The following is a 25602-nucleotide window of genomic DNA, read 5'->3' on the forward strand; positions in this document are numbered from 1 at the left end:
CAAATTGGTGGTAGAAATAGGTAGATTAGTGGTAGTAAATGGTAAAACTGGTTTAGGGGTCAACCATAGAGCTTTATATTATTAGTGGAGAGTAGGTATAGTTGATAAACACTGGATAAGGGATGCCAAATATTAGCTATTAACAAGTTAGTGGTTGAAAGGTGCTAATAAACTGGTTTAAATGTAAAACAAAATGGTGGATAACTCAATTTTAGATTAACAAGTGGTTGCTATTTTCGAGTTGAGGTGAAGATGGAACTAACATCGAGGTTATCATCGGGGCAACATAGTCAAATCCACACGAAAACGGATATTCATATTAGAGAAGACGGGGAACGCGACCAATATGTTTCGATATGACATCTCACCAAGTTACCATATTATACAGAAGTTGAAATTGTGGTGCAATGTTCGCCACACACGCACACACACTTCCAACTACGTGTAAAGAATAACAAACCAATGCCACGGTGCTCTTTCCTGTGATAGCAAAAACAGTTAATTAACAGCTAGTGAGGAAAGTAGGTGAATAATGTACGTGTACGGAAGCCTTAAAAGCACAAGGGAGGAATTAGTCGATCGACTGGCTTGGGAGAGTGTCTGTGTCACGTTGTCGCACCATGCACTGCTCATCATTGGGTTTTGAATTAAATATTATAGCCATCTCGAGCCCTCCCCCCCCCCCCCCTCCCGAGATCGCTATTGCTACGGATGGTCATAACTTGACAGTAATTCAAATCACAGAAGTTTTTTTTATATAATATATAATTTTTTATGTTTCAAAAATTTGACTCCCATAAATGGCCGACCTTGTTTGTCGACGTGGTAAAAGGAAAACCACGGTGGATCATTATATTCTACTTTTAAAACATCTTTCTAATCATATGCATTTTATAACAAACGATTACAAACGCTTTTCAAAGACCAACTCGATCCAATGCAACGTGTTCCTTGAAGGCTCATGAATGCGGCCAGTGATCCTACGTCAATCCCCGTCCCTAATCACCTTTGACCTCGCAATCATTTCACGTGAAGATTCGCAGTCAAATCATACGTACTATATACATATAAAACCAGCACGATGTTTACGTCACTGCACTTTTATCCAATGAAGTCAGTGAATCAAATGAAATCACTGCTTCTGTAAAATCATTATTTCTTTAGTTAGCGTGGCGCTTTTTTTTAAAAGATAAATAAGCCTAAACAAACGTGTGAGAAATACATGTCCTCAATTCACTAAGTGCGTATGTGCATTTGAATGCTTCGAAATTAAAATGAAGTCAGTAATGATGATAATAATTTTTTTGTAGGTTTTCACACATTCAATGAGAAGACTGGTAATTACAACATGCAGAGAGTCAATCATTATATAGAGGGCGATCTTCTCTTACTGGGTATCATATTACATCGAACCCCTTGAGACTTCCGTGTGTCTTCGTACAAGTTTGTTTCTATGTTCTCGTAAATCAAAATTGGCAACCTGAAAATTAATGTCCTTCATCCAGCAGGAGCAGAAAAACGAGGCCGGGTCAAAGTCGATCAGCAACGGAGGCCAATAATGTTCATAACCACGATTCAGTCTCCCTTTCCCCCAAAAAATCCTTGGATTTCATGTAATTTAGGCCTGGCACATTTCCCCTGCCCCCCCCCCCCAAGCCTTAGTACCGTTCCCCTCCAAAGCCTACCGCTTCCTTGGTGTGTCAACGCACCGCACCCCGGTCGGTAGATAGTGCCCATCATCTAATCCCCGACTCCCCCCCCCCCCCCCCCCCCCACACACACACACTCGATATAGTATAGTCAAAATGGGCGAGCTGTTAATGTGAGCTTTTGCTTGTATCTTCATCATGGGCGAAGAGACCTAGTTTTGTAAAGTTCGTGATGTTTCCTCACATAATGTTTTATACCGAGTCACTCTTCAGTCATTGTTGATAAACACATGGAGGAAAAGAGGACACTATCTCAAAATAATTGTTAGCATAAGAACGTACGATCAATGAGGAGCTGTTGATAATGATATAGTAAACTTTACTGTGAGAAACGGCTCCCTCTGCATTAAACTAGTTCACCCCCAAAATAATAAAAGACTTCAGGCCTGTAGCCCTTTTTTAGGTACCTGAAAGCACACAATTTGTGCAACAAGGGTGTTGTTTCTTTTCTGTATTATTCCTTGCAACTTTGACGAACATTTTAATGCATATGCTAGGATACACCAAGTGAGAGTATACTTGTCAAATTATTTTGCACAAAGAGGCCTTGGCGTTTATATCCGATTTATCCGTTTATATTTGAAGGGTTTTTAGCTATTTTCTGCAATGGGGTTTCACAACTACGGGAGCAAATATTTATTTCCACAAACTCCTCAGGTATATAAGTACCCCGTCTCGTTGAAATGGTAAATTGCTGTCATAATTTTTTTAGAGGCAAAACAGGGACGTGAATAACCTTGCAGGAGGTAGTGAAACTGCAGTGTTCAACAATAAACCGTATTGGCTTATACTAACAGAAAACACAACCATAATACAATGTGATGTTTACGTTATTTGTTATACTCAATCAAGTGTAACCATTAGTACAGCCCCGGATTAAACAAAATAAACAAGACAAGCTGAAATGTTCTGCTCAAGCATCTTTGATGTTGTAATGGTTCAAGCTATAGGCTTGATGGCACTTTTTTAATTGAACCTCATCCCTGGACTAATTAAGTAACTGTTTAGTGGTTAGAATATTGGTTCCACTTGTAATGTTGAACCATGGATGAATGATTGATGTTGATACAAGTTAGCCACAGTTATAGCCACCAACATAAACAGCATTGTAATGATAGTGATGTCATGAAGTAAGGAACTGCGACGCAACATAGTATTCAAGATGGCGTCGATAAATTTAACGAACGGTCATGATATTCGGTTCAACCGCTGCATGCAATGAAACTTTGTATTTAAACCCATTATTCATCCATAGGAGTAGATACCAATACAGATATGGGTTGCTGAATGTTTTGTTGGTGAGGTAAATGCCTTTTGAACGACATGCTATTAAAGCTTAGTTGTATTGATATTAATTTGAAGCTAGGCTAGGATACCAGCCACAAATATTTCCTTTGTACACATGTCACATTATATACGAATACACATCTGTTTGAGAAACATTCTCGAAAGTACATTGTGCAAGTACTTTTGGCATTCTAGCACTAACATGCGTTAGAAATTCCACGTTCGAAAACACCATGGTCAGAATTGACCCAGAGGAGAGACCGAATTGCCGGCCACATACCCAAATCTGGGTCATTCGCACTTTAAACCTCTTTAGTGGGTGCGTTCGTTTAGCTTCCCTGGGTCGACCCCGGCGTGTGGTGGGTTTTTTTCCAGGACGAACGTGGGTAATTATCTGAACACGTTCGTCCTGGAAAAAACCCCGCCCCACCCACACCGGGTTCGACCTAGGGAAGCTAAAACGAACACACCCAATATTATCAACTCTGACGTGACACAGTTTTAAGAGCACAGATTTAAGCTGTCCTTTCCAAAGCTGCACATCACTCGCACCTGTCTCTTTTTTTAAAACGTTTATTGTGACTTGAGGTTAAGGAAAACCTCATAGCATTTCTTTATTCAATCAGGAAATTGTGGTACAAGTTATATTTCTCAGAATGGCAGCTCCTCTGTCATATACGGCTGATGCTTTTCATAAAAAAGTTTAACAACAAATTAACTTTACAAATTCGACCATTTGGAGTCGATTTGGTAAACATTGCCGAGCAAAAGTTTTTAAAAAAGGGGCAAAACATCACCATATGTTATAAGTAAAAATAGAAAGTATTTTACAGCGTGTTATACGATTGGAACATCATATTTTGTTATGGTGATTTTATATCAATGCCAGCTTTCGTCAAGTGACTCTGACTTTTATTTAGCTTTAGAAAGCTCGTCTTGAAGGTGAGGAACAAAATCTTGAAGAAACTTACACACGAGTGGAAATTCTCTTTTTCCGGGTGTCTGATTTTATGAATTCCCGAATGGGACACAATATATACGATGCGAAATAATTATAAATCCAGTCAGTAAATTCATACAACGAAGGTTTGGGGAGACTGAAAAATTCGTCCGTCCCCTGTAGGTTTGTTTAATATTTTCATAATCGCTACCCCAGGGGGATTTGTGCACTATTGTCATTCACCTATGTAAAATTTAATAACGGACCAATTTTTTAAATGGGCTGTAGAGCTGTCCGTATACACACGGCCGAGCAAAAACTGCTAGTTAACGTTTTGGACCACCACCGACAAAGGAACCGTACTTTGGATCGGGAGGGTGGCTTGTGAGAAAACCAGTGTGTGATGTGATTAGAATGGAAATCAGGAGAAATATTCCCGCTATGATTTAATACAGATTTCATATTTTTTAAGGAGCGTGTTGGCACGCTAGGGCTCAATCGTTGAACATGATCGAGAGAGAGGAATACACGAGCACTTAGTCAATCCGGATTGCAATTAATTTTGTCTTATAATCGTAAGCAATTTAATTTCACACAGAGGCGTGTTTGGGTTATAAGTTGGTATGGAGGGCACGCCACGTGTGCTGGGCTGGATAAGTCCGTATAGATGCCAGGATTACAACCAATGTAGCTTTAAGCTTCTGTGCGATGGTAATGAATGGACCTGTACTCACTGAGTCTGGTTTTATAATTTAAAGCCAGTGGACTCTATTGGTAATTGTCAAAGACCAGTCTTCTCACTTGGTGTATCTCAACAAATGCATAAAATAACAAACCTGTGAAAATTTGAGCTCAATCGGTCGTCGAATTTGCGAGATAATAATGAAAGAAAAAACACTATTGTTACACGAAGTTGTGTGCTTTCTGATGCTTGATTTCGAGACCTCAAATTCTAAACTTGAGGTCTCGAAATCAAATTCGTGGAAAATTACTTCCTTCTCGAAAACTATGGCACTTCAGAGGGAGCTGTTTCTCACAACGTTGTATACTATCAACCTCTCCCCATTACTGGTAATAAAGAAAGGTGTGATGATAATTATTTTGAGTAATTACCAATAGTGTCCACTGCCTTTAAGCTTCTGTGCGATGGTAATGAATGGACCTGTCTTTGCTGAGTCTACTTTTATAATTTAAATGAATTTTATTTTAGTGCTGATAATAAATCCATACTTTTGATCAATCGCTCGTTTGTGATTTCCGATTCGTAATTTAGACATGTGTACTCTGTGCTTCATATATAGTTTTTAATGTTAACCATACAGGAACAACCCAAGAGCACACTGTGGGGTTTTCATTTTTAGGGGGGTCTACAAGATTACGAGGTGTTTGTACATGTCTTATACATTCCTAATTTTGAATGAAGGGGAGGGTTATTTAGAAGTTGAAACTTTCACTAACGTCGGTGATCCTGGGGGGGGGGGTAATTTTAAGTTGATACCACGTGGCACATTAGATACGGGAGTCTGGTTTGGAAGCTAGTTAGAGTCTCAAAACGGGTCAAAGTTGGCACTGCATTGCGTGCGTACGAGTGAATGTGCTAACTATAAGTGTTTTCTTAGGAGGTACCGTCTCATTGTTACCACTCAGCCCGAATCACCACCCCACCACCCCTCCCCCTCTCCACCACCACCAAACCACCCTGGTCCTCGACCCAGTGCGGTGCGGGCCAACTCCCGTACCCGAAAAGAACTCACTTATGTGGTACTCATAGACAAAGAAGATTGCAGAAGACTGACCGGTCACTTCCTCTCTCGGAACACCACTATATTGATCCAGGAGAAAATGTCTCGGGGCGGCCGGGCAGGAGTCGCTGATGGAGCCGGGCCAAGCACGTCCGAGCGCCTGACAGATATTCCCCACGGAGCGACAGACTTGAACCCCGTGTATCCTGAAGCCAGTACGATGAAACACCAATCTAAACCAGAGACAGCTAGAAAGCTCCCGCCAATATAAGAGTTCCTACGTGTCATCCGCTTTTGCTTCTACTGCTGCTGCATTGGATATTCATCTAATAAGGAGGCCGACTGCTCTTTTATGCGTGTGCTAGAGATTTAATTCTCGATTGTATATGAAAAAGCTGCTACTATTTTATGTTTTAAGTCAAGTCATGATGTTGTGCATGCTAAACCAATAGCTATTTCATATAGCCATAGTTTTGCCAAAACAGGGTCTTTGGCGGTAATGTTTGCGACTTTGGAGCAAAGGCTGCGACTCATTGCAAAATTTGCTTTTCTTTTTGCATTGCAGCATGGTGCCGCATTCGCGTGTAAGTTGACATAATTAACTTGGGATAAAAGGTGTAAAATAAGTGTGACATAAACAATTATGTTATGTCCCAAATGTGATGTCTCTTTAAAATTATCTTGTAATGGTCTTGTCTCACATTTACGCAAAGATGCAGATGTATGTCTTCCATCCCACTAGTACCGACTGCTGTTTTATGTGCAGACTTAAAAACAACAGTGGATCTTGTTCGTACCATGTTCGTACAGTACCGCCTGCTAGTCATGTAGGCCTACAATACAATGTAGAATCAAACCATGGTGCTGCTGTAGTCGAAATCTCTGGGCCATTTAACCCCAAAGATAACATGCGCCACATATACGATGTCACATAAAGCCAACTGCTCTTTCATGAACAATATCAGATAAAAAACTGACCGAGTTGAACCTTTGCTGAAGTGCATTATAATATTCCCCCATGAGACAGAGCGCACTGCTGTTTCATGTAAACTCGTCGTGCATGTTCCTTGACAGCTAAAGCTAACCGCTAGAACTCTCTGTTTCCTTGCTTACTCTCATGCGATCAATCCTCAACAAATATATAGAAGAAAACTGCTGATCATTAAATGGTAACTATCTCCATCTGATAAGGCTTTATGTTTCATTAAGATTCTTTCCGACATGGGATATCCAGTCCATTCAACGGAAGGTCATATCAGGTCAAACGCCAAGCCGGGAGGCTGACGGCTGTTTCATGTATGAAACATCTTGATCAAACGTGAGCACGGGCTTCACGTGGACTTCTACAAATGGGTGAACATTTTGGATCCTTCATTCTGATAATGGGACTTAAATACAAGGGTGTGTAATCCATGTTCAGTGAAGTCACACCATGATAATGTTTTGATTCCCATAGTTTCCCCTTGTCTTCCTTGTTACCTGAGAAAGTGGACTTTCAGTTTCAAGAGACCGCTAGCTATAGTATAGTTTCCATGATGTGAGTACTTGACTGTTGTGAGACTTGTGAAATGAATGTAAGAAATGCGACCATCCCAATTATGTAAATTGACCGCGCATGCACTAACACTATAGCGGCTGGCAACATGAGGGAACAATACGCCTTTTTGTACGGGGCTGATGGTGACAGTGACGCATATACGCGACCAAGTCTTAGTTTGCCAACTAATTATCTGTCTGTACGTATACGTGAATGTCATCATATTTCTTGTGAATGGTTAGTTAACTAGGGGAAAAAACTTCACGATTATTGCTTCTTAAAAGCTGTTTAGCAACTCGCAACAAGATGTTGACTTATACTCATACCTTTTATGCATTATCTGCAAGCTGGCCCGCGTTCAAGTAGATTTTCTTGAATCTATCTCATTTTTCTATCTATAGGCATAGTCAATGATGATGACGTCACGTGCTACCTCGATCTCAAATCTGTACAGTGTATCTGTACAGTGTAATCTGTACATGTAGGCCTAACCATAGGAAATTTGGAAGAGGGTGATATGAACTAATTGTGTGGGTTGGCGGCCATTCGAGCTTATTAAAATGTCATTAGCAGGTTAAGAGTAAGAGGACTGTAGGCCGCCTGTAAAGTAAATTTAATTTTTTTGTTTTGTAAGGACCGTTGCATATAGGAAATATCCTTGGTCATTTCGTAAGTTTTTTTCGCTACATCTGAAGTGTGAACCTTGGAAAAAACAGGTCCACATAATGTATGGACTTAAAACACGTTGACTTAACACCGTCCGTCTCCAAACAGTGTTTTTTTTTTACGTGTTGAAGAATGTCCACAGAGTTGACTGCGAACACTGAGCTGTATGGAGTGTGCTTAGTGAGTGCCACTCCAAGAGTAATATTTTTTCTGATGACGGCAACGTCTGACTTTTCTGAAGTAAACGGTACTCGGCCATACTAGACAGAATACCTTTCCCGCGTTTTTTTTCTTCTTTTTTTCGTCCTTCAATGTTCACGGATTCTTTTTCAGGGTCCAATTTCATGGCAATGCTTTACCGCGACATTCCATAGAATCACTCGTACTCCACACAGGTCACCTTAAGCACAGAATGAAAGCAATGCCGTGACATTGGGCTCATAGAGTGAATTTGTATCCCTGTTGTAGTAATTTTCACCTCGTATACCGTACATTACGAATCAATGCTGGTGGTAGACGACTGTTCAATGACTGATTAACAAATGTGGTCCAAGTTGCCTGTGTAATGCTTTAAGTCTTAACCACATTAAAGAGAAATGTACGCAAACAATGGCAATTTTTTTGAAGGCAAACTATACCTTTTGGTTTTTGGAACCGATCGATTATTTTAATTCTATATAAATGAGGTGAATGCAATAAAACTACAACCAGCGAAAATTTCTTTTCAAATTGTGCTCGCGGATAATGTCCACTCGTGAAGAACAGTCCGTAGCCTCATAGCAATGTTTAATCCGAGAAGCGTTACTACAGTAACACGTCTCGGATTCAAATGCCCAGGCATACAAACTGATATCTTTTTACATAAGCACATTATTACTTAGAAGTGAAATATTTCTCAAAATGCTTTCTACAATGGACAGCTGCCGAAGGTTTTTAACCAAAAGTTGTTATTGTCATTAATTAAGAGTGATTATACCAAACGTAAACATTCCCTTTAAACCAAAATCACTTTCGCCGCAGGAAATAATTATTGATGGACTCAAAGCTAAAGTTCATATCACTATAAGTCTCTATCGTCACCATTCAAGGTTCTGAAAAATCACCAAATGTTTCTTATATATTCCATTAAACTTGAAACAAAGTGCATACAATCTCTGACAAAATAACCCAGCCGATCGAAGATGGCTTAACCAGGGGAACCATTGCCCACATCACCCTCGTCCCCCTCTCTTCCCCCTCCCCCTCATGAGATCGAACAAAATGCAGAAATGAATGGTTCGACACTTTAAAATGCTCAAAAACTATGCATTTGTCCTCACTCCCCCCCCCCCCAAAAAAAAAAAAAATGTTTATGCTGATGATGCTGCTGATGCAATGTCCACAGTTCACGTACGGTACCCCCCTCTTTTCATCCTTTAACAGACCCGCCCTCCGTTCGCCCAGCTTTAAGTATTTATGTTTTAAAATCTAGGAACGAAGTTACCGTTACCCTAATGTGATTCAAATAAAACTTCCAGCACTGAGTACACTGAGTTTACAATAAACCGTTATGAATTATGAACCGAACGATGATGCGCTGAGCGGCGCCGTTATCGAGGGAATGCGAACCCAGAGGTCCCAAGGTGGGTGACATTTGGCCGCGTGGGTGACATGGAATGTGAATCTTGTGATCCGAAATTACGAGGTCACGTCCATGAGCGTGTGCTGGAGGAACAGCTAAAGCCTGTATATGTTACCTCACTGTCATACTAAAGGTACGAGGTGGAGTGTGCTCCGTGTATGTGTTAGACAGTGTGATATCGCTGCACTTGGATAAGCTGTGTGCAAGTTGGCTGTATGATGTGGATGTAGGCATGTACATGTACACGGTCACATGTGATACAGTGTACATCCACATGTGTGGATGTACATCATCATGTGTAGTGTCGATTTACACTGTACATGTGTGGATGTACGCTGTACATCAACAAGTGTGGGTATACACTGTGCATCAACATGTGTGGATATACACTTAGCCCTATATAGGACTCTTTCTCTGTACACTGTAGTGCAAAACGAAAGTGTAAGGCCGCCAGGGCTAGATATACACTGTGCATCAACGTGTGTGGATGTACAATGTACATCATAATGTGTGGATGTATACACTGCACATCAACACATGTGGATGTTTTACATCAGCCATGACATCCACGCAGTGGATGTACACTGTAGTTACTACATCAATATGTGTGTATGTTTGAGCATGTCTTAAGTTCAAACCGAGGACTTTAACACAAGGGATCAGGGAGAATGTCATCCCGAGGACAGTCCTCGGTTGTTTCCTGTACAAAACTAATGGGGACATCGGCAAAAAAGTCCCAACAAACGGAACAAGTCCTTTGTTTTACACCTTTACAATATGTGTGCTCCAGCCCTGTACATTAACTGTACTTGTAAATTAAATGTGTGTATACACCATGGAGATCTTTGGTGTGCCTATAAATACACTACTCGAATACATTTAGCCCATGATCGATAACAAGATGATGATAAACATCATTTATACAATCGAATAAACATGTAGGAACCGTCAGACGGAGCTACAAAAAAACCAGTCGTTGGTCAAAACGGAGCAAAACAAAACAGTCGTTGGTCAAGAACGAAACAGCACAAAACAGTCGGGTTCCTTTTCGTTGCAACCGTAGCAGACAGCCTCGTGTGTAAATATAGTACAGTATGTACATGTACATGTTCAACGTATGTTTGTACATGCACCGACTGTCACTCCTTCGTTGCAATATTAAGCGCAGAATACACGACAGTTTGTTCATGTACAGACCGATGTAGGTTACCAGACTATTCCAGTTAGTCCACTGGGTTAACCTCGCCATTTGAAGTTTCATAATTACGTTAATTAATGTTCATATTTCCCGTGTTTAACTCCTTCACTCATTACGTCAGATACGACCTTGTTTCCTCTGCCTTAGTACTGGCAAACCTTGTTCGTGCTTTCGTGACAAAGTAATTTTGAAGGTAAATTTTGCATATACATATGCCTAGTCTTCATCCACTACAAGAAAAAATGTACAAAACATAATAATATAAAAACCGTGTTTAAAGCGATGGTATACATTTCGCAATTACTAAAAAAATGAATGGTCATAAAAACTTAATAACACACTTCGGTGTATGGGTAAAAAACAAATTGAATAACCTTTTAGACATTGTCCTAGATAAGTGCCTTAAAAAAACTTTCAACAAGAAATATAACTTTATGTTTATCAGATATCCTCAAATTTCGCTGGGTTTTGAGTTCCATGTATAATCATGCGGACACGCTTCCTACATTGTACATGCAAGGCGCTCGACCTTGCCACAGTTCGGACAATACAATTATGATTCAAGGACTTTACGAATCGTTAATACATTGTACATGTGCATGTATGTACATACAGTACATGTGCATGTATGCACATGTACACCACAATGGTAGTCAAAACTACATGTAATGTACATGTACATGCTCATAACGTTTCTACACTGATGTACATGTACACGAGTACACTGTCAGCTGCATTGTATTGTATTGTAGTGTGTTGTATTTTGTTGTATTGTACTGTAAAATGTTTGGTCGTGTACAAGAGCAAAATGGACGAATATTTCCTTCAAATCCCCTGTCGACTTCATGGATGGTAGAACTTATTACTGCCCGAAAGTTGAGAGACTGCTGTGTACGATAAAGAAATATCACAAACGTCGGTTTATAATTTTTGCTAACGCTTGACAAAAATTGCAACAAATTACTTTCGTGTAAACAATTCTGCAATTTTCACAAACAAAAAACCCACAGCAATCTAATTTAATCACTGTCGTTAACAATTATGGTTTTGCACAGTGGTTTATTTAAAACTAGAGGATGAGAATAAAACAATGATTCAATTATCAACACTTCGAGACCGTTCAACGTCTATGCACATTTACGCTGAACTCTACACTTCCATATCTAGAGAAAAATACTTGAGAGCAAAAAACTGTCAATATCTGCACATTTTGTCCCGAGGGATATGTCCGTCTGAGGGTTCGTCATTTGAGAGAAAAATCTTTCCTCCAAAGCACTCGGGTTTATTCAAGAAAAAAATAAGAAACAAAACTTCAAACTCATATAGGAACGCTTCGGAACATTTCGTGCAGAAATCAACAATGGTTTTTAATGGGGAAAATTATGCGTGTAAAAATTTGTAGGTGACAGAAAGGCAGTAATCGATTTCTCAGTGGTTTTACCGACTCGCTGTATATTCCAGGGGCAGTGATTTTTAAACGCATTAAGATCATGCATAATCACGATTTTACTCGCATGAATTTAAGGACACAGCAACATATGCCTTCATTGAGCCAGCTCACTCACAAAATAGAACAAAATCTCACGTGGGACCTACTTTTTTTTTCCTTCTTGACAAAAACGTCTAGATTCGCATTGCATCAATTGTTCGCTTTCTTTAAAAGAAAATGCACTTTAGCAGTTCACGGTTTGTACCAAACCTCACTGCACACTGGCCAAAGGGCAAGCGGTTAGTAAATCTACATTGTGCGAGCAGACGGCTGTTCCAGTCCATGATTTTTGACTGGGAATGAGTAAAATTTGAACCTAATTCACAGTTCGGTGTATCGATGTTTTACCATTTTCCACAAGTTCCCTTCAATGTTATTAAAAGGAACCCACAGATATAACTTGTAAAGAGTTTGAGGGCACTGACCTATAGCAAGAGCATTTTAACTGGTCAGGGCACTGACCTATAGCAAGAGCATTTTAACTGGTCAACACAATTGTTGTAACCGTTACCCAAACAAAACACAACCCTTACCCGCAAACAAGTTGCCATTGCTACCCAAATCAAGTTACCGTTACCCAAATGACCGTTCCCCTCAAACAAGTCGTAACCGTTACTCCCAAACAAGTCGTAACCGTTACTCCCAACAAGTCGTAACCGTTACCCTCAAACAAGTCGTAACCGTTACTCCCAACAAGTTGCAACCGTTACCCTCAAACAAGTCGTAACCGTTACTCCCAACAAGTCGTAACCGTTACTCTCAAACAAGTCGTAACCGTTACTCCCAACAAGTCGTAACCGTTACCCTCAAACAAGTCGTAACCGTTACTCCCAACAAGTTGCAACCGTTGCCCCAATAAGTTGTAAGTGATACCCCCAAAATATGACTTATAGGGCCCACCCCATTCAAGTTGTCACATTTGCCCACCCTCTTTTCTTGGAAGTTGAACAGTTGACTAAAGAAGGTTTCATTTTGGAAACAAAAAGTAGATATAAAGTGCAGTTCGCGTGATCGTACCGATAATAATACAATAACTTAAAAATGTACCTTTTGGTACTTTTTTTATTGGAAATTCGACAAAACAATACTCAAGACACCATAGTCTCATTATCATCGAGTGTTATTTAATTTATTTAGGAAAATATTCTTCCAGCTATATTTTTGTACATTCTTTTGAAACAAATTCTACATGGAAATTGTATACATTCAACGAATGACTTTTTTTAAGGGGGGGGGCTGGTTGGCTTTGCACCGAAAGCAGAACTAAACGAGGAAGCAAAATATCATATTATAATTCTTGCTTAACGAAAGCCAGGTTCATTTTACACGAATGTAGTGAAACTGACACAAGTAACAAATATTCATGTACATTGTTCTATTAATGATAATTGCGCAACCAGGGCCAATTTGTATAGATCTGCTTCGCACTAACAGTACCTAAGCACAATAAAAATATGCTTTACCAAAATAAATGTTTACCGGCCAAAATGCCATTTCGTGTAAAATCTGTGACTAATATTTGCTTTTCAGAAACTTTTTCAGAAATATTTTTTGGTGTAAGTAGCTCTATGAAATTTTTCGAGTGTGAAAAGAAAATGCCAACAATATGAATTTTGTGATAATATCATACAATATTCAGTTCTCGAATCATGTAATTTGATAGTGAGTTCCAATTTTACAGGTCCCAATTTCAAAGAGCTGCTTAGCAGACAAATATCGCTAAACAATGAGCAGGATACAAGTCACAAAATGTACATGTGACAGGGTAGCTTGGCTGGTAACCTTAGTCTGGTAAGCAACATTTTATTGTGCTTAGCTATCCTTTTTGTGGTTAAGCAGTTCTATGAAGTTGGGCAATGGGAATAATTTATGCACTGTTGTTAACAGAAGGTATACACAATTAATTCACCAACTGAGCCTGCCAGTCTGAGTCGTGGTTCAAGCTATAAACTTTTAACTTTCATGTGAAATAAAATGCAGTTAATTTCTCATTAACAATAGTTCGTGTAGTAAACATTACGATTAAGTATATAGCTTGTAAGAACAATACTCAAAAAAAGTTTGTCCCACCTTGTAAACAAATATCAGTTGGAAACACGGTTGAGACGATTTGAATTGAAACGCCCTTTCATGTAAATGTGAAGACATTATCCGTCTAATGACCAACAAAACAAAACGAAATATAAAGTAGGGACCAAAATCAGCATGAAACAATCATTATAAGATCATAAAAACCTAAGTCCAAGTTCGGTACAAATTTGTTATCAAAATTAACATGTTTCAAACTGAAAGTTCACTGATTTGTAAAGTTCAAAAACCAGACCGAATTCCCAAGGAAGTATTTCCATCTTAAAAACGTTAAAAAAGTTAAAACAAAAATAGAATTATTGATAGATCACAAATCACTGTTGATTTTTGCTTCCTGAAAAAAAAAAAAAGCCAGACACGAAAGTGCAGAAATCCCTGACAAAAAGCCGATTGGATTTTTCAAGAAAATTACCGCCAAATTTGATTAAGTTTGGCATACACAGTGTTCTGTAATTTACTCTTTATAAACATTTCCTTTTAAAAATTAGGGCAAAATAACACAAATTTTTAGTTAAGACATTGTGTAAAATATGTATGGCTCAAACCACGGGTACTTTAGCAATAAGAATGGAGAAGGATTGTGTTATATTGACAAACTGGAGCTTGCAGTAGCCATTGTTTACAATGAGCTATGTAATTGATTTACAAAGGTAAATGTGAAACAGTAACTGAATTTCAGTAAAGTGTCCATAAAAAGAACACAATTTGAAACGGTTGTACCCATGAGTGGAGCCATACACTCTACACACACACCAATGCTGCAAAGAATTTGTTTGACCCAGATATTCAATCTGCTAAAAATGCGGGACTAAACTTTTTGAGCACAAATGCGTGTATAGACCATGTGACCTGTGACGCCACACTATATGAAAGAGCCACAGAGCCTGGACTTCATGCATGAACGATGTGTTCAGCTCAATAAAAACATTCAATGGTATCGATATTGTGTGGAGATTGAACTGTCCGATTTTGTTTACAAACTTTTGAAATGATTGTAATATTTTGAACGTCCGACTTGGTGACAGTTACAAAGTGAACAGAATGGAAGCTTTTGGTGTTTTTCTTCTTAAAGAGTTTGGGTACTTTTTGAACGACACAAAACACATGTCCACATATTTACATTAGACTAACGAGGCTTTAAGATTACGAATGTAGAAAGCTTCCCTTAAAATATTATTGACTGAGGTTCTGTAGTTTTTTTAGTTTTTGAGAAATAATGTTCGTCTCGGTTTTAGCATTAAAACATATTTACTAGTTTTGGTTTAATTTTACCAGATTTGGTACAAATATCAGAACTGGTAAATACATTTAACATGCTTAAATAATTGTTCGTCTCACTTGTTTGACAAATTTCTCAAAAACTACAGCACCCCAGCAAGTACTATTTGAAGGGAAGCTTTTGAACACCATGTAAGTCTAATGTAAATCTGTGGACATCGTATTTTGTATCCATTTGCCAAACAAACAATCATGACGTCAGCCTCACCGTTTGTTGTGAAGATACATTTTTAATGACTACCACAGTTTCATAATTGGCATATTATTTGTAATCTCAAATAATTGTATGTATTCAAATATTCACAATGATAATCCAGGCATATGTAAAATTGAAGCCATACATAAAAAATTCATACTCGCATTTCCCAAACATAAAATGTCAGTAAAAAAAAAAAAAAAAAAAAAAAAGGAATAAAATAACCGTGCAAAGAGATCTCGAGGGGGAAAAACGAAGCGTCGGTATTCACACCATGCTCGGTCACTTTCCTACTCCACTGGGCCCAGCAGATGGACTTTAAAGGCAGAGAATCCAGTGGGCCTGAATTACACGTTACACGGCTGAGGCTCTGGCGGTGTACCCTCAGGGCCTGTTTTTCCCACCGTGGGTTTCAGGAGTTGAGATGGATAGAGTGGACGGCAGGGTTGAGGCAGCAACGGGATGTCTTCAAAGCAGCGTGACTTTGAAGCTGGAGGGCCCGCTCCATCAGAGCTAGCTTGGTTACTTGGCTCTCTCTCTCTATCCGATCCCTCTACCCCCGTCTACACCTGGGGCGTCCTGCAGGGGGGCTAGCGTTCCTAAGACTGATGGGTAGCCATGCAGGCGTTAATAACGCCACCTCCACACGCACACGGTACCCGATTCTTATCACCGCATACAAACCCAGTAGCCTGTATTTTCTTGTTCTTTACTTGCCGGTTCAAAAGCTTCGTTGTCAGTCAATCATTATTGCTTTCACTTTCTGAATATAACTGTAATACTGTCTTTAAAAAGTCTCATACAAAATCCGTGTGTACATGTTCATGTCTGAAATATTTCGAAATTCAATGTTATTACACTTGATTATAAGCGGTATCCAGAGTTAAAAAAAAAATTCTACAACTGAAGTAAAATGCAGCTTCAGCAACCCTTTAAGTAGCGTCTTTTGAGTATTGAAGACAGTTATTTTTGGAGAGAGTAACGCACATAAAATTAACCGAAGACGTAATGTGTTTGTCTCACCATTATGTAACAACCATTTTAATGTGTTTCGTCTTAGTACATAGTCTGAAGGAAGAAATACTCAAGCTTTGGTTGGTATGAAGAAGTGAAATTTTAAATTCAACTCAAGTGAGTGGATTATTTGTGAAATTGTTTGACGTGTTTACAGCTTCGGAAACTGCCTGGTTATTGTTTTGAGCAATGTTGAACAATGGTTGTTCAGTCCCTTTTGAAATATTCATCGATTTTTGATTTTGGAAGCAATGTGAACTCTAGTACTTGTGTGGTTGATCAAAGTTTCTAATGTGTACACACACTGATGAGCCTTGTCTGCATGCATAGCGGAATGTACACCCAGACACAACTGCTTTAATGTCCCATTGTAGCGGCAGGAAATGAATGGTAGGCAATTGTCAAAAGGGCCGATAATCCCACTATCCCATGTTCGAACTCTGAAGGGGAAACTGCTCCATATTTCCAGGCAGCGCAAAGCTTCCGAATGCATGGCCGCGAGGGAAGGTTTTTTTTTCTCTAGTTTTTTTGTGTGTGTGAACCCCAGTGACAATACACAGACGGTGTAACCGGCGCTTGCCACGGCATAGCATGACCTGCATTGAGGGATTGCTGTGACCGCAAGCCCTTGCACATGTAGCTGCACACGCTCTCTATTCAAATTCACAGGCGGCCCCTGAAAGCATCTTACGTTTTGGATCACAATACGAGACCTCCGCTTGTACAGCAGAAATATCTGAATACAATATTGAATATGGGGTACTTGTGTATTAAGGCTTATATATTATATGAGACCCCAACTAACAGTCGGCTACCTTTTATGCCAGAGGCCCAAGTTGAGAACCGACAAGCAGGGTAGCTGCATAATTCTCTCCAGTCCCACAGTCGTTATCTTAGTACACCCATACAGATCGATGCATTTGAGTTTGTGCAAGTGATCGCCGATGAGCTTGAGTCCCCTGTCCGTGACTTTGACACACTGGCCAATGTTGAGCGTGGTCAATCCGTGAAGATTCCTCACCAGTCGATCCAGACCATCGTCGGTCACATGGCAAGAGCTAAGGCTCACATTAGTCAAATTGTACATTCCCTGAGATATGTGTGTGAGCGCGGCGTCGCCGATCTTGTCGCAAAAACTCACGTCCAGTGTGGTGAAATGACCGCCACATTCGGCCAGGTGGGCGATCCCAATGTCACTGATGTTGTCGCAACTCCTTAGGTTCAATTCCCGTAGGCTCGGCATCCGGGACAGGTTGACCATTCCCGAGTCCGTCACTCCACAGCAGAAGCTCAAATTCAAACTCCTGAGTCGGAGTAAGCCTTGGGCAACATTACTCAAGGCACTGTCAGTGATCTTCTGGCAGTCCTGTAGCACCAAATCTTCGAGGTTACAAACCCCTTTAACCGGCTCGTCACTCATGCCGGCTAGATAACCAATCCCTGCGTCCGATACATGCCGGCAACTCCTCAGGTTCAAACTCTTGAGTTTCGGCAATCCCCTTGCAATCACAAGCAAACCTGGGTTGTTGATGTTACAACAGCCGGCCAGATCTAAGGCTTCCAAGTTTTTAAGGTACTGCGCAATTCTACATAGACCCGTGTCCGTTATCTGCTTGCAAAGGCTAAGGTTGAGTACTGTCAGTGTGGGTATTTCATGTACGAATGCATTCGACAGGCCAAAGTCGGTGAGATTGTAACAACCACTGAGATTTAAACTCTGTATGTTCGGCATACCTTGTAAGACATGACTGAGGCTCCTTCGAAGACTGAGAATTTGAACTCGTCGGATTCCCCTGGTCACCAGACTGGGGAACAAAGACGGGTTGGTACGGCGGATATGGAGTTTGGCCTCGACTCCCCGCCACACTGACCGATGATATGAAGCGTCTCTCCATGCCCGACACACTTTGGCAGCACGGCCCTTGTCTTTCACGTCTAGGTAGCTAAAAATCAGCGCCAGAATTTCGGGAAAGAGGCAAGAAATGTGTGCCTCGCCTGACATGTCGTCCTGCTGTCCTTTAGGGGTGATACATCGTCGTTTTCTTGCTTTACTCTGATGAGAACACCAGTCTTTTTTCGGCTGTGGAAAGCATGTACATGTATACAACGTGTACATGCACCATGGAGTACAGCAACAGTCCATATACGTTGCTGCAACGCATGGCCACCGCATTGACTAAACTACACTATGGTCAGACACTCGGTAGCACACCGTACTACACATACAAACAGTACACACAGGCTGTACAGAGCCAAGCTAGCTAGCCGCGTTACGTTCGTTCAGCTGTATAAGTTCAATGATGCATGATACGTCACGTGATTGACATCTGCGGTTGGGCCACGTGATTGTAGTTGACGTGGTTGATTGGCCAAGCGCCGGAGTGTCTCTTGTCTAGCTGGGCAGCCACTGTGAATGGAATGCGACCCGTGAGTCAACAGCATAAACACGATAAAGGCATGGGATGTTTAGAGCGGGTAAACCATGCAGGGTAAACTGACTCAGAGACTGTTTTTACTTAGGGGTATTGCGTTGGTGGTGGGCGGTGAGGGGGTTGGGAGGGGGAAGCACTTGGATAAAACATCTCCAAAACAATTCCTTATGATGCAGGAAAACAGAAATAAACAGGGGGCATCAACATTTCACCATGATGTGAGAAACCTATGGTGTACCCTATATTACTATCATGTTTTCATGTAGTAATTTTTGTTGTAAAAGCCGTTGGCTTTGAACATGAATATACATTGCTTAAATTCCTATAAAAAAGACAGAGGGCATTAAAAGTTCACATGATGTGTGAGCATTCATGGAGAGGAGGAGAACTCTGTGCCCTTAGCATGTTTCCATGTAATATATATTTGCTTTGAACATGATAAATTTACAGGTATGTTGCTTTCATTTGTTAAAGGAACACGTTGCCTTGGATTGGACGAGTTGGTCTATAAAAAGCGTTTGTAACCGTTTGTTATAAAATGCATATGGTTGGAAAGATGTTTTAAAAGTAGAATACAATGATCCACACAAGTTTGCCTCGAAATTGCGTGGTTTTCCTTTTACTGTGCGAACTAACACGGTCGGCCATTTATGGGGGTCAAAAATTTGACTCCCATAAATGGCCGGCCGTGTTTGTCGACGAGGTAAAAGGAAAACCGTGCAATTTCGAGGCATGTTTGTGTGGATCATTGTATTCTACTTTTACAACATCTTTCTACCCATATGCATTTTATAAAAAACGGTTACAAACGCTTTTCAAAGACCAACTCGACCGATCCAAGGCAACGTGTTCCTTTAAAAAAACACTACTTCAACTTAGAGTATTTCTAAAACCGAAAACAATTCGTGATGCAGTAGAAACAAAACATCGAATTCCTAAAAAAAAAACAAAAAAAAAAACAGATGGCTCAAGAGTATTAGCTGAGAACTCTAATTTTCTACTAAATAGTATGTTTCCACATAAAAGCGGTCATGTACATAATATTTGCGCATATATTATTATATAGAATATATTGTTGCTTTAATTGGTTGGTTGTCCGATTGCTCGAGTAGGAACCCTTGCATCATCTGTACTTAAGGCACATGGACACTATTGGTAAACTCAAAAAAAATTGTTAGCATGAAAACTTACTTGCTAAACGAGCAATCCGAAAGAACACCAATTTGTGCTACAAGGGTGCTTTTTCTTTTATTAATCTCTAGGAAATTCGATGACCAATTTGGCCCTTATTTTCACAGATTTGTTGTTTTATGCATATTTTGGGATACACCGAGTGAGAAGACTGGCAGTTACCAATAAGCGATACATTTATGAAAAGTGTTCCAAACACCAAATCTCAACAGTCTGAATTTCCACATTTCTGTCGGACAGCACTAACCGACCCGACTCGTTCAACAAGTTATAAAATATGGAAACCATATGAAGATCTTAGAGCAATGGCGCTTGGGGGCTTGCAAAAATAGCTATCAAGGTCGAAATGTCGTAATTATCTCATTTTTCATGAAGCCAAAATGTGTTGACCATACAGTCCCGCGTCTTCAAGGCACTGATGGACACTCTTGGTAAAGTTAATGTCAAAGACCAGTTTTCTCACTTTGTGTATATCCAAACTTTATGCAAAATAACAAATCTGTGAAATTTTGATTTAATTGGTCATCGAAGTTCCAAAAGAATGATGCAATAAAAAACACAATTTTTGCACACTTTCAGATAACGAATGCTTCAGACCTGAAGTCTGTTAGTATTTGAGTAAGACATTACCTCTGCGAAACTACGTTACTTCAGTGGCAGCCGTTTCTTACAATGTTTTATACTATCAACAGCTCTCTAAAATTGCTCGTTACCCAATATACCAACTTGTGTCCAAAACAGAATGCAACGATAAGATGTAGTTCAGAACAAAAGACTAATGCTAAAAAAAACTTATAAAACATAAATAAATAATTAAGTAAATGAATAAATAAATAGGCTCTATTTTAGTACACCATCAAATATATCTCTGGTTTAAAAATAAATAATTCAAAAAAGAAATTCATGATTTTGAACGCTAAATATTGTCCACAAAATAACCTTACATTGTGAGGCAGAAAAGTGCATGCGTTAAGATATAAATAAACGTACAATAAACAATGCATATTCGCTATTTTGAATTAATTTGACACAATATATTATATATAAACAAATTTAAATAAACGTATTCATTGCTGATTTGGGATCCGACGTAAATTCCGAAGTTCCGGTCATTCTTTACTCATGATTAAATATTACTCTCTTTTTTTCAAAGGCAAATTATGTGATGACTTATTTTTCTTTAACAACCCATCTCCTTGACTTCACTTCTATCCGCACGCTGCGAAATCTATCATTCGCACTGTTAATCACTTCCGTTTTGATAACGATTGGTAATTATTCAAAACAATTGTGAGCATAAAAACTTACTTGCTATGGTAATGGGCAATTGAAATCAAACTTTGGGAGAAACGGGTCCCTCTGAACTCTGAAGTAACGGATACATAGTTTTTGAGAAAGAGGTAATTTCGCACTCAAATATTAAACTACTTCAAGGCTGAAGTTTTTTCAGGCATCTGAAAGCACACAAATTTGTGCAGCAAATGGTTTTTTCTTTCCATTATTCTTTTGCATATTATTCGATGACGATTTTGAGTCCAACTCGTCACAGATTTGATGAATATGTTTGGATACACCAAGTGAGAATAATGGTCTTTGACAACTACCAGAGGTGTCCAGTGCTTTGACTAATGTAATGTAACAAATTGCAAAAAAATGATCTTGTAAAAAGGTTCACTTTTAGAGGTTAGTTGCAAATTAGTGTTATTCCAATGGTTATTTTTATCCACCCTTTATTTGTATTGTCGAAACGTCACTTCCTTCTTAATAATAGTTTATTCAAAATTAGCCCCCGTTATAATTTTTAAGTGTTTCATGAAGAAACAGGAAATATTGCGCGCTTTAGAGGGAAGTGAAAATATAATTACACAAATCGGGAAAGCTTGTTTATTGAGATGAAATCATCAATTAACAACGATCGACCAATCAATAAATCAATCTTTTGATTGGGAATTTTCGGTGTCATTCCCCATAAACACCCACAATCTAAATTATTTGTGTTTCTGAAGTTTGGTGTGACTGTGAGTGGTTGCTCACAGCCACCGTGAATTCATAAGGGGAGAAAGGTTTGCACTTCTACCAATAGACCATGTGCACTTTGTTAACATTAAGTGTGACCTTGTACATTCTTTGAGTATTCTGGTAGGCACAATACTGCACATGCAGGTCATATGGGAAAGTTGACATTTTGTGTCATAATTCTACTGGAACATTTTCTAGGGCACCTATGGGCAATTACAAAGGGGCAACGAGGCAATCGCCATCGTTGCCTCCGTGAAGTATCAGACCTGCAATAGTTAGACATTATACCTAATTTTGGGTTAAAAGTACTACAGCGGCCGTTTAGCAATAAATGACGCCTTAAAGGCAGTGGACACTACTGGTAATTACTCAACATAATTATTAGCATAAAACCTCACTTGGTAACGAGTAATGGGGAGAGGTTGATAGTATAAAACATTGTGAGAAACGGCTCCCTCTGAGGTAATGTAGTTTCCGAGAAAGAAGTAATTTTACCTGAATTTGATTTCGAGACCTCAGATTTAGAATTTGAGGTCTCGAAGTCAAGCATCTGAAAGCACACAACTTCGTGTGACAAGGGTGTTTTTTCTTTCATAATTATCTCGCAACTTTAACGACCAATTGAGCTCACATTTTCACAGGTTTGTTATTTTATACATATGTTGAGATACACCAAGTGAAAAGACTGGTCTTTGACCATTACCAACAGTGTCCATTGTCTTTAAGGCCGGTTTATAGTCGCAACGGTCGCGCGATGGTAATCTTGCGCGCAATCCTAAGACTGAGACCTAAAAACTGTGTCTTTTTATAATCGCGCGTCAAGATTTCCATCGCGCGACCGACTATAGACCGGCCTTTACAAGGCATCAGGCAACCTAGCAGCATTTTGCCCCAAATTGAACCACAGCTCGAGAGTAAGCATTATATCTTTTTGTTGTGCGCAAAGTATTAAAGGCATTGCGATATTGCTACAGGCCTACCCATGTTCATGTGTCCGAATCAGTTTGAAAATTGGCTTTTACGATCCATTGCCCTATATTCCCACCCGAAAAGCAATTACATGCTTAACGTTTCTGACCTACATATCGAAATGAACCAATTACAATGCAGCAATCAGTCGGGCAGGCGCGGCCCGGCTTAAGCCCCTGATGCCTGGCGGGGGTCAGAGATGTATCCTCAACTTGCCTTTATCGGGCATTGGTAGCTATTAGAGGCAGGAGGATGGTCAATTTGGTGGGGTTAGGGGTTTGTCGATGGAGGGAGGGATGAGGGGAGGCTCTTGCTTCTTAGTGTATACGGGTTCCATTCAGTTTCCGGATATAACCTAAATAACTGAGTTGACTCGAATAGAAATGACTCGGTCGAGGCAAGGCAAGGCAAGGCTAAAAGGCATTGTATACCTTTGGGGTTTTGAACCCGTTCGATTGTTTTAATCAAATGTATTTGTATATAGCCCTACAATAAACCTGTACAAATTTCATTCCAAAAAGTGGACACGTTTTTGAGATATCGCCGAAACGTCGGAAGTAATATGTCCAAGCAGAAAGAGTAATTCATGTAATACGAATACTCATTCTGAGAAGCGTTATACCGGTAACCCTTCCTTTTGAGGGGATAAAAATGATATATTTGTCCAAAACCGTATAGTACTTCGAAGTGAAAAGTTTCTCAAAATGCATTATATCTTCATTGCTCTATGATTATACTGTATCCAAACTTGCCGTCTCAAAACCCTTAAACTTGCTTTTAGAAAGAAATTGACTGATGCATATTGTAGATTTGTTTCCCTTTATATTTGGAAATCCTAAGCCTTGCCACAAAGTCATTTATATGATAGGCTTTAGCTTTTGTGAGATTTACAACAATTCCATTGATGTTTTCAAATGTTAATCTCCGGAATGAAAGAACGGAAGCAACAACTCTGCGTGACACTGAAAATGTTTCTCAAATTAATTACAATAACCTTTCCTGGTGAGGTTTCCCAAAGTAAAAGGCAGAAGAAAAAACGGCGAACTCTGTCCTTTATGAGGTTTCCTACAAGTTAGAAAATAATTGCTTCAACCCTGTCTTGATGAGGTTTCCCATAGTACAAGACAAAGAAGATATTGGCAAACTCTTGTCCTTTAAGGTTTCCCAAAAGTATCCGGTGGAGAAAATAGTCGCGAACCCTCATTAATTTATTTTTAATTTTTATTTTAAATCTTTAGACATACACAATATTGTGTATTTAGTTACAAGTTGTACAGGGGCTGTCAAGGTTAAAACAAAAGTATAAAACTGTCATCAGAAGATGTGTAAAACCAGACCCCTGCCAACGATAAAAATATAATTATAAAATATAAAAAGGTGATTGCACTAAAACATTTTAAAATCACACAAAAGAAATCATTAAAACACAAGCAAAACCAGACTATTGAAAACAAAAAAAAACTACACCCACAACAAAACACCGCAGCTATAAGAGGAAGGGACAACAATTAAAAATAAAAAACCATAGAATCGACTAAAAACCCTATAAAAAAAAATATTAAAAAAAAGTAAAGACAGAGAAAAAAAAAAAAAAGAAAAAAAAAAAAAGTAAAGACAGAGAAAATATTGAAAAATTGTTGTCCTGGTGAGGTTTCCCAAAGCACAATACACAGAAATATTGGCAAACTCCTTTCTTTGAAGTTTCCCAAAGTAACGAATACGGTTTATTTCAGTATCTGACATGAGAAACGAAAGTGATTTCGGTCAAACATTTTTGTTTCAGGTTTTGCCAACGATGTTCAAATCTTCCAAATGGATTCTTTTGTGTAAGATCAATTTTGTTTTGTTGGCTTTTTGTATTTTATAACAAAGTGTATAGTCAATTTTACTACTTACTCGATTTTGAGTCCAATGGCGAACCCTAGTTCGGAGTTTCCTCGTGCAAAGTACCACATCATTATTTTTGTTTGGTTGAGCTTTAAAGGCAAGACACCTTGGTAAAATTGTAAACGACCAGTATCATCACTTGGTGTATCCCGACATTACTATGAATATGATTTTTAAAAATCTGTGAAAAAAGGTTGATTTAATTGGTCTTCCAAGTTATAAGAGAATCATGAAAGAAGTTTATAACCGTTGTTGCATAAATTGGTGTGCTTTAAATGCACAATAAAATGCTTCGGGCCTGAAGTCTTAATTGAGTGCTAAATAACCTCTTTCTCAAAA

At 39.2% G+C, this 25602-nt stretch overlaps 2 protein-coding genes across 3 annotated transcripts in view; one reads left to right on the forward strand and one right to left on the reverse strand.

The window, feature by feature from the left end:
• LOC139954299 (protein Wnt-5b-like) overlaps positions 1-25602 on the forward strand; it is a 105960-nt gene that overhangs the window by 29391 nt on the left and 50967 nt on the right. The gene's annotated exons all lie outside the window — the stretch shown is intronic.
• Positions 13292-18989, reverse strand: LOC139954482 (F-box/LRR-repeat protein 14-like). The gene has a single exon (XM_071954297.1). The coding sequence runs from the start codon at positions 18936-18938 to the stop codon at positions 17577-17579; it is 1362 nt and encodes a 453-aa protein (XP_071810398.1). The 5' UTR covers positions 18939-18989; the 3' UTR covers positions 13292-17576.

Source organism: Asterias amurensis, chromosome 2, assembly GCF_032118995.1.
Source record: "Asterias amurensis chromosome 2, ASM3211899v1".
NCBI lineage: Eukaryota > Metazoa > Echinodermata > Asteroidea > Forcipulatida > Asteriidae > Asterias > Asterias amurensis.